The sequence below is a fragment of the Pimephales promelas genome, chromosome 14 (assembly GCF_988280905.1).
Source record: "Pimephales promelas chromosome 14, fPimPro1.hap1.1, whole genome shotgun sequence".
NCBI classification, from domain to species: Eukaryota; Metazoa; Chordata; class Actinopteri; order Cypriniformes; family Leuciscidae; genus Pimephales; species Pimephales promelas.
This window is the reverse complement of record NC_142782.1, coordinates 16741730-16759021: the sequence shown is the minus strand read 5'-3', so window position 1 is coordinate 16759021 and position 17292 is coordinate 16741730. Positions and strand designations below refer to the sequence as shown.

Sequence of the window (17292 nt, the reverse complement as noted above, 5' to 3'; positions counted from 1 at the left end):
GGAGAAGCGGTCAACGATGCCCGTGACGGCAGATCCGAAGAGCCCGGTGGGAGAAATAGGCGCGTTGAGGAACGCGGCACGTTCTGACTCTCCCATGTCGGTAAGCGTGAGCCATAAGTGTCTCTCGGCGACACAGAGGGCGGCCATGCATCTCCCTAGAGCTTGTGCGGCGGCTTTAGTGGCGCGAAGGGAAAGATCCGTAGCGCTTCTCAGGTCCGAAAGGACGGGCGGTTGCCTCCCGCTGCTCGCCATTTCGCACAAGATGTCGCTCTGGAGCACCTGGAGGACAGACATCGAATGCAGCGCTGAAGCGGCCTGACCGGCGGCGGAATAGGCGCGGGCATGGAAGTTAGAGGTCGCTCTGCACGCTTTAGAGGGAAGCGTATGAGAAGACCGCCATCTGGCAGAGGGCGGGCAGAGATGAGCGGCGACCGAGTCCTCGACGGGCGGCATGGCAGTATAACCCTTCTCGGCGGCTCCGTCCACTGAGCGCAGCGAAGCGGACACATCAGAGCGATTACGAGCCGAGAGAGGAGCATTCCAGGATTTCGTGAGCTCGCTGTGAAGCTCAGGCAGGAAAGGTGCAGCCCGGCTGCAGGCGGGGGCCGGACGCCGGTGCAGGAACTTCCCATCCATGCGGTTCGGTGGTTGCTCAGGGGGAGGAGACCACTCGAGACCCAGGCGGCTAACGGCCTGTGAAAGGAGGCGCGTTAGTTCTTCTTCGATGCCGGCGCGGGTCCCCGCAGACTCTCTCGTCGATGAGCCGTTTGACGACCAATCCTCGCTGTCCGATGCGTGCAGCGAACAAGAGTCCTTCTCATCCGCGGTGTCCTCGGAGGCGACAGAGCGGCCACTCGGCGGCAACTGTAAGTCCGGCAGGGGCGGAGAGGGAGAGCGGTCGGTGGGCGGCGGCGGCGGCCCACATGGATCCGCAGGGGGCTCCGGCGGCCTCTGGGAGCGGCGTTTTTTCTTCCGCGGCGAAGTGAGAGGCGCTGGAGCGGTTTTGACCGCCTGTAGTCGAGCCCGCAGGGTTGACAGCGGCAGGTCCTCGCAGTGGTCGCATCCTCCGTTGGCGAGGGCGAGTTCTGCGTGCTCCACTCCGAGACAGAGAGCGCAGATGGGGTGGCGGTCTCCTTCCTCGAGCGGAGAGCGGCATGAGCCGCAGAAAGTACGAGGCATCTTTAAAAAGACGCTCGTGCTCTTTTAGGAATATGGAATAAAAAAGGATACGCGTCGGATGGCGCTAGCTTGCTGGGCGGCTGAAGGTGGCAGACGGCCGGCTTCCTCAGACTCCGGAGCTCGCTAGACGGTGCCTTCTCAACGACGGCGGCTTCTTCCCTGGACAGCGGATGCGTGTAGCTCGCTGAATGAAAACGAATCAACGAACGAGCTGGGAGAGCGACCTTTATACACTGTAGCCACGCCCCTTTTGGCGGGCTGTGACGCAGTAAGCGAGCGCCGTCCGCTCATTGGCCGCGGACTCAGCGCCGCTCTCCCATAGGTTCGTGCATTCTCTCTGAGCGAACCAATGAGCCGCTAGCTAGCCCGCTCATGGTCTGCCTCAGAAGAGACTGCGTTGACAATGATTACAAAATTATGGAATAATTTTTTGGCTTCAACTTCTCAGCAAAGATGAATCTTTCCCGTAGCGTAAGCTAGCTTACGCAATACGAGAGAACCTCTCGTAAGAGAACAGACACACACCGTGATCAAACAGGATCAGGTTATTTTACGTTTAAGATAGATATAGATAGATGAATAAATAAATATTTCAACATTTTTTATTACATTGATCTTACCTAAATGTTTGTTTTTACAATGGGGTAATTTTTTTGTTAAGAGGTTATGCAACACATGGAAGCGTGATTTCAATCTTTGAATTAAATGGAAAACAGTAGCACAAAAAAATACAATAGATTAAAGACACAAATAAAGAGACAAAAATAAAAACGTTTTTTGGTATAGGTCAGAAATACTACAGAAACTGAATAAAGTAATCCAATGTAAAATATTAATAACACTGGACAGTCTTTTAGTACAGACTGAATTAAATACATAGGGTATTAATTCTGATTGCTTACAATTAATGCTATATTATATTTTTATTACAGGAGAATTAATGACAGACACATATGGCTGCGTTCACTTTAAGAACTAGTACACGGATCCATTACTTGCTCATATACTGTCTGTCACACGTGTTTAATGCTTATTTAAGACATTGTCTTTACGAGGTTACTCACCAAGACCAGAGTTTTGACATAATTTCTCGTGTTTTTAACTGTAAAAGCGATATAATCCAGGAAAAAAAAAAACTTGTGTTACTGGCAAACTGTTTGTGAGTTGGATTTAGGCTTGTGCACGCAGTGAAAAACATCTCTGAGAGTGCGCGAGCACGGGATAGTTTAAAATTTCTTGAATGTTTAAACTGGTAAAATTTAAAAAGTTGTGAAAATGATAAACGTTGGTTACGTTGCAATGCTGACCCGATTGTGCAAGTAAATATTCGTTCATGTCCCGACTCTTAAACACAAGTGTGTATCGCCTGCAGCGCTTGACGCTTGCCTTTTGCAGAGAGAGAAGACGCAGCTCCACTAGCCCTGAATATGGAAAAAAAAATCGATTCATGGCCGTTGAGAATCGATTTTGAATTGACCACATTTTAAAAACGATTAATCGTAAAATCGATTTTTTTGCCCAGCCCTACTAACGATTGCGTCATAACCACGGGACTCTCTGTCGCACAGTTGAGAAATTACCGCATAGACAGAAGGAGGAGCTCGTAGGCAATCTTTTACTGTCTATGAGGCAATCGGGTGGACGTGAAGGCATAAAGTCAAGGGAGAAGCCCCTAGATAGAGAGTTCATAAAATCAATGGGACAAAATATTTCAACAACAGATTTGTTTCAGATTTCAATTCAGATTTGTCTCGGCACAGCTACTAGAAGGTCAGAACGGTTGATCACGTCACATCTACGTCGTCAAGCTCAGTTTGAGCCTGCGCAGTACGCTTGGCTATCAGGAAGTGAGTGCTTCTAATGTGCTTCAACTTTCTTCGTTGAAATCTATGGGGTCCTGTGTCCATTTCTTTTACTGTCTATGCTTCAAATGTTTGAGGTCAATAAGATTTTTTAAGAAAGAATGTTTGTGAACGGAGCCTCTTCAAGGTATTCTGCTTAACAAGGTTGCATTTATTTGATCAAATAAATGAAATATAATTACAATTTAAAATAACTGTTTTCCATTTGAATAAAATGTAATTTACTCCTGTGAAGGCAAATCTCAATTTTCACAGTCATTTCTTCAGTCTCATGGTGCGTTCACACCGGACGCGAATAGCCCGTCAGGCGCGAATGATTTCAATGTTAAGTCAATGCAAAAACTTGTTACGGGCGTAAAAAATTCCTGCGGCACGAATGAGGCGAATTAATTCAGATTTCGTCAAGTTCACGCGAGTGGCGCGAATTGAGTGTCTGGCGCGTTAAGCGCATTACACGCGAATGATTTAGTTAGTGCTATTTGTGCATTCACGCGTTTAACGCGAATTTGCGTTAGCCGCCCGAGTTGAAAAATCTGAACTTTGGGCGTCAATTCGCGCCGCGTTAACCAATCAGGAGCCTAGCTGCTTGCTCACGTGGTGAAGTATCTGGTGAAGTATCAATAAATTATTTTGTAATATGACTAAATGCATGATGGGATTATGCACAACAAAGCAAATATTTTATCACTTAAAACTTTATTTATATATACGAGACATGTTCATTTTGTACGGCGACGATGATCCCCATGCCACTGTTCTGCTCTCCAGAGCAAATACAGAGCGGTGACTCTCTCGATGAATGCTCGGTCGACATAAAAACAATGGCCGCCAACGGATTTCGATTCTGACGCGCGTCACGCGCGTATATTTTCACATGATAAAAGTTGATAAAAATAGAAAACTTTTGTAACATTTTAAATTGCTTTACTGTCACCTTTACAGTCATCGATTTAATGCATCCTTGCTGAATAAAAGTATCAATTTTTGAAAACAAATTTGAAAAGAAATCTTACTGACCCGAAACTTTTGAATAGTAGTGTTCGACTGCTGCTGTTACCTGAGTGTGAATAATATACTGTAGAGTAAGTTGTCAAAATGGTTAAAGGGATACTCCACTTTTTTTTGTAAATAGGCTAATTTTACCACTCCCCCAGAGTTAAACAGTTGGGTTTTACCGTTTTCGCAATGTATTCAGCCAATTTTTTGATATTTAGAAGAATATCGGTAACCAGACAGTTTCTGGTCTCATTGACTTCCATAGTATATTTTTTTGTCCTACTATGGAAGTCAATGAGACCAGAAACTGTCTGGTTTCTGATATTCTTCTAAATATTAGAAATAGGCTGAATGGATTTGAAAACGGTAAAACCCATCATTTTAACTCGAGTGGCGAGTGGGTAAAATGCCTATTTCCAAAAAAAGTGGAGTATCCCTATAAAGATCCTATGAAGACATTGACAAGTGCAGTTTTCTTTCCCATGTAGACATATTTCCTTATAACAATATGTTTTTGTTGCATGAATAGTATTTTCTCCCTCGTGCTCTTTTTCACCACTCGATGCACTTTTCTGCACTTCAGGGGAGTTGTTGGATGGACAGCAGGGTCTCGTTCCCTCCAACTTTGTGGACTTTGTCCAGGATGAGGAGCTTCCCTCGATTCCTCTCTTGGACCGCATCAAGGAACCGTCCTACCTCAACCACAGCCCCCCCTCCATGCCGAGCAGCGCCGTGAGCACGCTCAGCACGCTGCTCTCAGACAGGCTGGATGCCCTGGGCTCAGGTACCGGGACGGGCACCAGCAGCAGCAGTGGGGTGAGCAGCTTGGGCATGAGCATTGGGCTGGGCATGGACTTTCTGGGACCCTGCAGCAACGGCACAGGCACGCTGGACGTGAACATTGATGAGATCGGAGAAGACATCGTGCCTTACCCCCGCCGAATTACCTTGATCAAACAGCTGGCCAAGAGTGTCATTATAAGCTGGGAGCCTCCGGTGGTTTTGCCTGGGTGGACGCCCATCAGTGGCTACAACGTGCTGGTGGATCAGGAGGTGCGCATGAGCGTGCCCTTCGGCGGCCGCACCAAGTCTTTGATCGAGAAGCTGAACCTGGCCTCCTGTACTCACCGCATCTCTATCCAGAGCATGACAGAGCGGGGGCTCTCTGATCCGCTGCGCTGCACACTGCTGGTGGGGAAAGATGTGGTGGTGGCACCCTATTACCTTCGTGTGGAGAACATCACTCAAGTTTCGGCTGAACTCACCTGGATGCCGAGCAACAGTAACTACAGCCACATGATCTTCCTGAATGATGCGGAGTATGATGTCGTGAAGCCTGGAGGGTACAAATACCACTTCTACAACCTGAAGCCCATGACTGTGTATAAGATACGGGTAGTGGCCCGACCCCATCAGATGCCCTGGCAGCTTCCCCTTGAGCAGAGGGAGAAGAAGGAGGTCTCGGTGGAGTTCTGCACACAGCCGGCCGGTGAGTCAGCTAACTCTGAGTGCACTCTCTGCATGATCATTTCTTATTGCTAAGTGATTTTACATCTTATTACTAGCGCTGTTAATCTATTTAAACATTCAATCAGATTAATTGCATAATATTTCGTTGCGTCGCAGATCGCCATGCGTTCTTGCAAAAACGTGAAGTTGATACTTCAAGATTGAATTGCTTCAATGGTAGGAACATTTCTTATTCCAGAACTCACATACAAGTAAGGGGTCATGATTAATTGCATTGTTGTTGTTTCTATTAAATATATAGACATTATATAATTCTAATATGAAATAAGATAATACAATTATGTATTTTATAATATTTAAAAATAATAAATATATTGATATATATGAATTATTATTTTTATTAAGAAATTAATACTTTTGTTCAGCAAGGATGCACTAAATAGATCAAAACTAACTGTAAATACATTTATAATGTTACAAAAGATTTCTGTTCCAAACGGTCTCACGGTTTCCACAAAAAGATTAACATTGATAATAATAAGACATGTTTCTTATACACCCAAGTCAGCATATTAGAATGATTTCTGAAGGATCATGTGACACTGCAGACTGGAGTAATGATGCTGAAAATTCAGCTTTGCCATCACAGGAATAAAATACATTTTAAAATATATTCAAATATATATATATATATATATATATATAAAATGTTTTAATGATATTTCACAATATTACTGATCAAATGAAGGCAGCCTTGGTGATTTCTTCCAAAAACATTACAAAACCTTACTGACCCATAACTTTTTACTTTAACTGATTGCAGTAAATTGACATGTTAAATTTTCAGCCCAAGATAGCAGTTTTTTTTAAGTGTTTGGGGGGGGGTTGCCATCCAATTAATCCATCTGATCCTTGACCGTGTCGAATTAGTTAAGGCTATTTTTTGTGACCTAAATCTCAAATTTATTCAAGTTTTCTTGCTCCCTGCTTTTAAATATTTTTGTACCCTTATATATATATATATATATATATATATATATATGTATATGAGCACAATGTTAGACCATACCCAACAAAATATGTTAAAATCTCACGTTTTGATCATGACAGGGACTAAAATTGACAGATAGCCAAATCAAGGCTTGTGTTTTCATATCAAAATACATTGAATTAGTATCCTTGGTCTTTTTATGAATGTAATTAATCCCACAAAACCACCCATGCAGTGCTTATTTTTAGTGGGATCTTTTACGGTTTTTGTGTTCCAGTATTTGTTTTTAAACAATCCGACATTAACAAGTGTATTACATGGTTACAGTAAGTGGCTGCGTGCACATGTGTGAAACAGTGCAAGCGTGAGTTTATCCAGATGTATTTGGAGGTCATGTTTTGCCATTGGTCCTCAACAACATATATATTTTTGACCAATCAACTTTCTTAAGTTCAAAAGTGCTTAAGTGCAATAAGTGCTTACTGCTTATTGTTTTGCAGTGGAAAGTTTGGAAAGAGTGTATATACCTGACTAATGAAAATCAGTTAATTTCTTTAAAATGTCAAAAAGATAAGTCAACCATATTTTAAATTTTCATATCCGTGATTAAAGCTGGTGGAGTTTATGGTCAAAAGAGATGCACCCTTGGACAACTCTAATACTAATCAGGACAGCGGGAGACACAAGCAACTGGAGTTACAACAACATAGTCGGTGAGAGAATATCACTGATCAGCTGAATGATAGTTGGTCTCAAGGTAGACAGAATACATGGCGGAATAAGGTGAAACTTGTGAATGTCATGATACTTTTATAGATGCTTTTATAGTTGTCATGATATATTCACATTGGAGAGGACGCTGGCGTGGCTTGTTCGCCGCTTCTCCGTTTCTCTAACGTTAACCACAATAAAAATAAGTCTCTGCAACCGTTTTTTTTTTTGTCACGGTTTATATAGTATAACGTTTATCGATCAGTATTACGTTCAGAGAGTTATTACTAGTGCCGTTGCTCACTAGTAAACTTTGTGGATTTGGATGTGTTCTGTACGGATTCCACCGTCTCAAGCGGCTGTCTACCTACCAGTTCTCCATCGCAAGAGAACTCCCGTATCTGTCCATTACGCCTGTTTCTGTGAGGCTTTTTCCCGCTGTCAATGATCGTGAGGTGTCCATCCGGAGTCACAGTTGTCTGCTTGCTGTGTCTGGTGATTCTCCTCTGCCCATCACGGGCTTTGCAAACGGCTAACAGACCACTCTCCACGATCGGCATAATGCTGAATTATTCCGCCATCCAGCTGAAGGAATTCAACATCTATACCACTCCATCGTGCAAATCAGTCATAAAACAACTTGGACTCCTTCGCCGGCCCCGTTATATTCATAGAAGTTGCCGCCGAAAGTTTGTTTTCTCCCAGTCTGATCGCAACATCTCATCTCTCCTGTCTCGCGTGCGCACCGTCGCATCTCGAACACGTCATCAGGGCCCTGCCACTCCTAGGACTAGTAACGCCGGAGTTGCCATGACGATACTACCCACTGATCAGGTTGGAAAACGTGGAGTGGATCTCAGCCTACTTCGGCCAATCCAGAGACTCACTACTACATCAAATATCAAGATTGAACTTTTCAATGCACAATCCATCACAAACAAATCTGGCCTCATACATGACCATATATCGGAAAAGTGTTTGGATATGATGTGCATCACAGAAACCTGGCATCAACCAGAAGTCTATTCTTCTCTAAATGAGACCTGTCCTCCTGGCTACTGCTATTTACAGAAAGCCCGCAGCACAGGGCGTGGTGGCGGTCTGGCTGTCATCCACCGAAGTGATCTGATCTTGTCCAGTATAACCCTGCCTGAGCTGACTTCGTTTGAATGCCTTGCATTTAAATGTCAGCACCCTCTCTCCACGACAATATTTCTTATTTACCGGCCACCCAAACCAAACCCATCTTTCATCCCAGAGATATCCAATCTTCTTTCAACCTTCTGTACAATGTCTGCAAATACCATTGTACTAGGAGATATGAATATCCATGTTAACTCCTCCACCTGCCGTTTCGCTGCAGAATTCCTCCAACTACTTGACTGTTTTAATCTGACACAACTTGTCGATGCCCCCACCCACACCAGGGGCCACACTCTTGACCTAGTCATTACAAACTCTGTTTATCTCAGCAATCTCTTGGTGTATGATTTGGGAGTTTCCGACCATAAGGCCATCTCCATGGAAATGTCTTCACCGTCCCCCTTCACCAAGCCCAAACGCCAAATCAGCTTCAGAAACCTGAAAAATATCAACCATGAGACTATGACATCCGACCTTCAGCATCTCCTCTCTGCAAACTGCTCACAACCCACAGATCTAGTGGACTATTACAATAACACCCTCAGAAGCATTATGGATCTCCATGCCCCGGTCAAAACTAGAACGGTCACTTTTGCCCGTTCAGCCCCCTGGTACACTGATGAGTTACGGAAAATGAAGGCGGCTGGCCGTGTCATTGAGAGGAGATACAAAGCCACAGGTCTCTCTGTGCACAAGCTTGCTTTTAGGGAACACCAAAAGGTCTACTCAAAGTCACTTACAAAGGCACGGTCTCATTTCTACTCAAACGTCATCAAGAATAGTCCCGGAAATTCCAAACAACTTTTCTCTACCATAAATCATCTGCTCAAACCACAAACCCCCTCACTTATAGAAACTACAGAAGAACACTGTAATGATTTTCTGGACTTTTTCAAAACAAAAATAGACTCAATTCATTCTACCTTTCCTGGATCCCCAACACTATCCACCCTGAATTTTCCCTCACAGTCTGCAATCCCCGAGCCCCTGCACTGCTTCCCAGAAATCACACAGCAAGAGGTTGAGAAGATAATCAAAAGGATGAAATCTACCACCTGTTCCCTCGATCCTTTTCCAACATCTCTACTGAAAATAAACATATCTGTCCTAAGCCCTCTTATCACCACTGTGATAAATGACTCCCTCCTGTCCGGCAGAGTTCCACCTGCCCTAAAAACCGCCATGATCAGACCACTTCTCAAAAAACCCACCCTCGATCCAGATGTTTTTGCAAATTACAGGCCCATTTCCAATCTCCCATTCCTCTCCAAAGTACTGGAAAAGGCTGTTGCCGCCCATCTAAATGAACATCTTAAACACAACAATCTTTTCGAAAAATTCCAGTCTGGTTTCCGCCATGCCCATAGCACTGAAACAGCCCTGTTAAGAGTCACAAACGACCTACGAATGACAGCTGATGCGGGTTCACCATCACTCCTCATACTACTCGATCTGTCGGCAGCTTTTGATACAGTTGACCATGGCATACTCCTAAATCGTCTACACCAAACCACTGGAATTACTGACACTGCTCTTAACTGGTTTAAATCATACCTCACTAACAGAACAGAGTACATTTCACTTGGAAGTGCAAGGTCCCGGCAACACACAGTCACCTGCGGGGTCCCCCAGGGGTCAGTTCTTGGCCCTATCCTCTTCATCACTTACATCATTCCTCTTGGTCACGTCATCAGCCGTTATGGAGTCTCATTTCACTGCTATGCGGATGATACACAACTGTATTTGAAAACGGAAACAAACACCACTGCCAACTCATCGACATCACTTCCATCTGCAACACTTACCGCCTGTTTGGAGGAGATAAAGGTGTGGATGAAACACAACTTCCTCCAGTTAAACAGCTCCAAAACAGAGGCAATTCTTGTTGGCACTCCACATCAAATCCAGTCCTCCCCCATAACTGGCATCACTATCTCTGGCCATGACATTCCCCTCTCCACAACTGTCACCAATCTTGGTGTAAAATTGGACCCACAACTCACATTCGAATCACATATCAAAAACGTTTGCAAGATTTCTTTCTACCATCTCAGAAATATCGCAAAACTACGTTCCACACTCACCCTAGCTGATGCCGAAAAACTGGTCCACGCATTTGTCTCCTCCAGACTGGACTATTGTAATGCACTTTTCATCGGGATCCCAAATAAAAGCCTGCAGAGACTACAGTATGTTCAAAATAGTGCTGCAAGGATCCTGCTGAGAGTGCGAAAATACGACCACATCACACCCATCCTCCATTCACTTCATTGGCTTCCTGTCTCCGCTAGGATTGAATATAAAGTCTCCCTTCTTACCCACCAGTGCATCTATGGAAACGCCCCCCCATATCTGAAAGAACTACTCACACCTCTAACAACAACACGATCCCTCCGTTCATCAACGACAAACCGTCTACTCCTCCCCAAGACCAAGCTCAGCACCATGGGTGATCGGGCTTTCTGCTCTGCCGCTCCTCGGATCTGGAATGCCCTCCCTGATCATCTGAGGGCACCTCAAACTATTGAGACTTTTAAAAAAGGACTAAAAACTTTTCTTTTTAGCAGAACTTTTAACTTTTAACTTTTGGCTTTTATGATTTTTATACTTTCTTATTCTTAAACTGTAGCACTTTGAGATTTGCTCTAAATGTAAGGTGCATTACAAATAAAATGTATTATTATTATTATCATCATGTTCCAGGAAAACTAAAGTTTTATGGTCAGTTTGGTCACAGCACTCTAATTATTGTTTTGGTTTCGACAATTATTCATTTAAAAATTAATCACTGCACCTACATCTAGAAATGTTTAACTTTTTTCCAACTTTTAAGGGCCAATTATGAAAATATCTTTACTCTGAGCAGACTCTGATAAAATTGGACTGGAGGGAACAAGTTTGTCTTTGTATCTACCAATTCCTATGAGACCAGCCATCATAATCCTTGTCCAATTATATTCTCATCCGAATATTTTGAAGATGGTGCTTGCTCAGAGAATATCATATATGTTGTCAGTTGTTTGTGGGAGTTCTTCGTGTGTCAGATAACAGTTAACATTAAGCGTGTAACCTTGATGTTTGCTATGGTGATTCTGTTAATCAATTCACCCTGCTAAAGGAGGAAGACTGAGATTTTAGTGCTCCATAATGAGCTTCCTACCCTAGAGAGACTGTAGACAAGCGCGAGCTGCCTTCAAGAACCCTATGGCATGTTAGAGCAAAAAAAAAAAAAAAAATGAAGAGCTGTCGGCTCTGGTTTTCACACAATTATTACGCAGACGTCTACCTGAGATGTTGATCAACCGAGTTGCGTTTTGCTTGTCTTCATCTCTCCACGCGATTCCCAGAGGACCGTGAAGATGCCTTGTTTTTAAGCTTTAGAGTACAGACGAATGAGAGCAGAGGAAATGAATGAATGCGTGATGAATGGAAATGGGACGAGTGTTTGCCGCAGTAGGGAAGCCGAGCGACTGAAGATGAAAAGAGGAAGAATCAGAGAGGATGTGAGAAGGGCGGAGGGGGAGAACAGGGGGATGCCCAGTATTCTGCTTCTGAGGGAGTCCTCGCTTGCTCCTTCTTTACTGTCTCCCACATTATTTCACACTGGCTCACACACTCACAGACGTTGCAATGCCAAGAAGCGGAGCAGATATGTATATGAGGACGCTTTCAGTGCCAGCCAATTTTTTTTCCTGAGTGTAACAGCCATTCTCCAGGGAGGAAATGAAAGCCCGTCAGCATTATTGTGGCTGTCTCCTGCCGTGCTGTGGCTCTCAGTAAAGTCTGTAATCTTTAACAGTTGCAGATATTATTGGTATAGAATGTTAATTAATCCTAATGTTCTGTTTGGTGTTGAGAGACCTACCTGAAGACCCATTTAATATCTCATAAATCACTCTTCATATGGTTGATTCATGATTTATTCTTATGTGGACTGATTATTAGAACTTGATAGCACACTACCAGTCTTTAACTGACGATGCTGTACTACTTATGTTTGAGTTCTTCTCGTATACTGCAGATATGGTTAATGTGCTAAGATTAATAATCATATTTTTGTTTAATGTCTTTTCACTGTAGACAGAGATAAACTTTTTTATTGTATTTTTCCAATTATTCAGCTGACCTCAGACATAACATCGCTAGAATGGTTACCAGCCACATTTCTTAAGTTTATATTTACACTACCGTTCAAATGTTTTTATTGTTTATATAAGAAGTCACTTGTCTGTTCTCTTTTCTTATTTTGCTTTGGCAGCCTCAGAAAAGTTCGTAGACAGAAGTCAGGGTCAAACTCTCTTTACTAGAGACCAATTTGTGAAACTGCAACACCAAATAAACAAAGAAATTGAGAAAATACTATCCCTTTACAAAGTTATTCACTTCACAAAACAGTAATATGCAGTCAAATATAAGATGCGTAAAAACCACCTTTACACAACATAGCGATGTATGAGATGAATAAACAGTCTAGCATCACAATTATATGCCTCGACTTACATTTAGCATGTAAATAGTTCCCTTTTGTGGGAACACCTCTGTGTGTGTTCGTCCAAACCCAAACGTTTGTACGGTTCTATGACTTGGACCTCAGCTCCACTCCTGGGGTGCAGGTGCTCTCGTTCTCTGTGTGCTCTGATTTCAAATGACGGGCACTTGTTCTTATGGCGATGTAGGTATTAGCATTCCAACTGTGTTGACGCAGCCCGAGTTCCCTTGAATGGAAACGTCTCAGTTACGTACTGTATGTAACCCTAGTTCCCTAAAGTCCCACGAGACACTCTGTCATTCTGCCATACTCCCGGCATGCCAACTAGCTCTTGCTTTGGCCTGTCAGAAGCTGTCGCGCTTGTGTTTTTGGGGTGCTTTATAGTTTGCTGGTCTCTGACGTCACCCGTCTATGACATTCCGTCTCTCCATTGGACTGATTCCATACGTGCTTCAGGACGCGCACACACAGAGCATTCCCACAGCATTGACGCAGCATCTCATTCCCTCTTCAGGGAACTATACGTAACTATACGAGACGTTCTTAAACATATGCATAATTTATAAAAATTCATATTAAGTCAAGTATATTTATATAGCACTTTTCACAATATAGATTGCATCAAAGCATCTTCACAGTATCAATCAAAACATAATAACAATGTTCTTTTCTTAGTGGAAAAACGTCCACGTTTTAAACCTTGAAAAGCTTTATTACTGCATAAATCAACCTTTTCAACTGACAGACTGGGCTTTTGGAATGGAGTAGATGCACATCTGCACAATGAGCTCTAAAATTCAAATGGTTGATGATTTACTCAAAGTGACTGGTATAAAATGACCACGAGGTGTCAGTACTGACAAAATAAACTTTAATATTACTAGGGCCATGATACAGGATACAAGGCTGCATTTATTTTATTTTAAAAAATATATATATTTAAAAGAACTGTTTGCACTTAAATATATTTTTAAATGTAATTCATTCCTGTGATATTAAGGCAGAATTTTCATCAGTCATTACAGGTATGTCTTCAGTGTCAAATGATCATTCAGAAAACATTTTAATGTGCTGATTTGGAGCTCAATAAACACTTATAATTATTATCAACCTATAAAAAATATATATTTCAGAATTCTTCAATAAATTAAAAGAATACCATTTATCTGAAAGAAATCTTTTGTAGCATTGTTAATGTCTTTACTGTCCAACTGATCAATTTAAAGCAACTTTGCTAAATAAAAAAAAATATGAATTTCTTTACTACTAATAACAATACCACTTATCCTAAACTTTTGAACCGTAGTGTATCTTCATCAAATAATCATGATGAATCAATGAATATTTGCCAGTGTTAATTATGCTGTAAATTCTATAAAATTACCTAACATGAGGTGCTTTCCACCCTTATTGTGAATATCAAAGCACGGTCTTCGGCATTGTGGTTACTGTATGTTTTAAGCATTTACATAGTGGTTGGTGTGCAAAAGCACAATTTACTGTACCTTATAAAGTAAAAACATTTTATAATTGTCATTTAATTTTATAAGCTTTCATTTTGCCGTGTTACCTTCAATAAAATTTAAAGGAATTTGTGAAAACCCAGTTTAGTTTCAATATCAGAAGTGGCTATGTACAAACCAGCTTTATAGTTTTAAAGAACATGAAGACAATGCAAAGAAATCATGCTTTTAAGGTGTGAAAATAATGTGTTTTCTCCCACAATGCCTATCTCTGATCTATTTTTTTTTTTTAAATATTATTATTGATGCTTTTAATTGATATAAAGCGTTAATTAAGGGAAGGCCACTCATGATGAAACGGTCCTGCTCGCAGATTATCGAATTTCTAGCACAGTGGACTCCATGCCTCAGGACATCTTGATGTCTGGAGATTAATGAACCTTCGGTCTAGTCTAGTGCGTAGTGTGTTCCCCACCTACAGACTGTGTAATATATACAGGGCAATGTAAACCCAGCTGCGGGCTTCCCTGTGGACTATCAGCGCAAGCTTTTATTACGTGATGCCCATCTTCAGGCATTTAGCCGTGCAGCGGTAGCCTCAAATGAAGGCCTGATCAGATAAAGACAGCCTTTGAGCTGTTTTCAATTACAGTGCATTGATCTAGTTCCTCTGGATCAGCTTCACAAATTACATGATCCACTTTTAGCTCCACTGTCTTTCCACAGGATCTCAGTCATGCCCCCTGACGTCTCTGGACCGATCGGCGTTCCGAGCGCCCCGTGGGCTCTGATCAGTGAGGGGTGGTCATTGATTAAGCGCTCCCCGATGATCTGTCATGTGGTGGGCAGAGAAGTGATCATTGTGGATTAGTGTGATTCATCGAATTGTTCAAACCTACCTGCTCTCTGACATCAGGATGGCTTCTCTTAATTGATTGTTTGAGTGAGAGCTTGTCACTGGGAAACTATACAGTTTTAATTCGGGTTTTTTTAGTAGACAAGAACTGTGATAGCATTTAACAATGAAATGCTGTTAAAAAGTTTTGAAAATAATTTTTACATAATAGCAATAAAATAATAGCTTTGTGTGAGGAAAGCTCTTAAATCTTCTTCACACTTGTCTGTGCACAAAGATGGCGCCATTATTTACACGTGTATCAAGAAAAAGTGGTGAGAATGGTGAGTGTTTCTATCAAGTTGTCCTGATGGGCTGCATGCAAAGATATAAATGATTTATATGAGCCAGTTCTTTTTAGCGATTCAAAAAATATACAGTACTGCGTGACCATAAGTCACAAGCAACTATTCTTATGACCCGGTTCTATTTAGCAAATCAAGAATATACTGTGATTTAGTATATCTCTGCTCAGCCTGCACCGCAGTCTGAGCCTCGGCAGCGCTTGATATCTGCAAAACGCCAGCCCTTCCTGAAGCACCAGGGACCCCGGCCTAAGATAACACTGGACCTAGCACCTTACAAGTGATCTTCATCTGCCAGGAAGGAAGAGGACAAGGCTATGTCTCGCTGCGGCCGGACCACCCTCCAAAAAGCCTAATTTATGCCCCCTTGCACCCAGTTCAGTTCTCAGTGCTGGAGGCAGTGTGTTTGTTGCAGCCTCTGGGCCTGTTCAGTTTCACATTCCCATGCAAATAAATGCTGTTATAGCGAACAAAATAAAACACAAACATACTCGAAAAGAGAGCTCTTTTCCTCTTCCACTTATGACGAGCACCAGGCTCCTACACAGCGGTCTGTCTAGTAGAACTCCTTGCTACGCGGCCCAAGGCCTGGGAGGCCATCCACGGAGTGTCAGAATGGGTTTTGAGGATAATAAAACGAGGTTACTCTCTACAATTTGCTTGCAGACCCTGACTTAGCGGCGTGGTTCCCACCTCGGTAAGGAGCAATGAATCTCTTGTCCTCCGCACCCAAGTGATGAATTTACTGACAGGGGACTGGTTCTTCTCTCTGGACCTGATAGATGCATACTTTCACATCCAGATAGCCCCCCCATCACAGGAAATTCTTGAGATTCTTTTTCGAGGGAGTGGCATATCAGTATACGGTCCTCCTATTCGGTCTGTCCCAGGGACAAAGTTCATGGATGCAGCCCTCACCCCTTTGAGACAGATGGAAATCCACATTCTGAACTATCTCGAAGACTGGCTTGTTTTGGCCCAGTCAGAGGCGGAGCTAAACCTCTCAGATATCCATCTTTCTCAGCCACTTTAAGTGCCTGGGGTCAATTTCGCCAAGAGCTTGCTGTCCCCCAGCCAACGGATTCTGTTACTGGGAAGAGTCTTCGACTTGGCCCTAATGTGGGCCACAGTCACGTCATAGCACGCTCTGACCATTCAGCAGCTTGCGAAATTTGATTTTCTTCTAAATCGGGCCCTCTCCTACTGTCAGGTCTTTTCAGAGGATACTAGGCCACATGGCCTCTGTACTTCAGTTAGATCTGCTGCATATGCGGCCCCTACAGTACTGGTTGAAACCTGTCCAGTCTGGCATGGCGCTGGGGGCGGTTACCAGAAGGAAAGTGCTATCGACAAATGCTTCCAACAATGCTTCCAAGCTCTGTGCGAAGGCAAACCACCCTTCCGCTCCTGGTCAAACGAGGAAAGTTGGCTACATATCAACTGCCTGGAAATGATGGCTGTCAAGCCTTTCAGACTTTCCTACCAGACCTGAAGGGAAACCAGATCTTGGTCTGATCGGACAGCATGACAGTGGTAGCTAAATCGCCAGGGCAGGCTCACCTCAAAACTTCTGTTCAAACTGGTGAAACACCTCCTGGTATGGGCACACCCCAACCTGCTCTCTCTGAGAGCAGTCCACGTGCCAGGCAAACTGAACCAAGGGGCAGACATGCTGTTTCAAAGCAACGTCCTCTCGGAGAAGTGGATACTTCATCCCCACACAGTTCACAAACTATGGGAAATCTTCGGGAAGGCAGAGGACGACCTTTTCACCTCAGCTATCACTGC

The 17292-nt window shown here is 43.1% G+C and overlaps 1 protein-coding gene across 30 annotated transcripts in view; it reads left to right on the top strand.

Moving 5' to 3' along the window:
* Positions 1–17292, top strand: part of rimbp2b (RIMS binding protein 2b) — a 175281-nt gene that overhangs the window by 125733 nt on the left and 32256 nt on the right. For 24 of the 30 annotated variants that reach the window (XR_005623988.2, XR_005623957.2, XR_016146490.1 and 21 more), the window contains 2 exons: positions 4621–5526; positions 5664–5723. Coding sequence is in view for 27 of the 30 variants with exons in the window: in XM_089119509.1 (XP_088975635.1) it covers positions 4621–5526; positions 5664–5723 (966 nt within the window). In the remaining 3 variants the exon portion in view is untranslated. The remainder of the gene's footprint in view (positions 1–4620; positions 5527–5663; positions 5724–17292) is intronic. The other 6 variants (XM_089119523.1, XM_039681571.2, XM_089119507.1 and 3 more) reach the window with 1 other exon arrangement.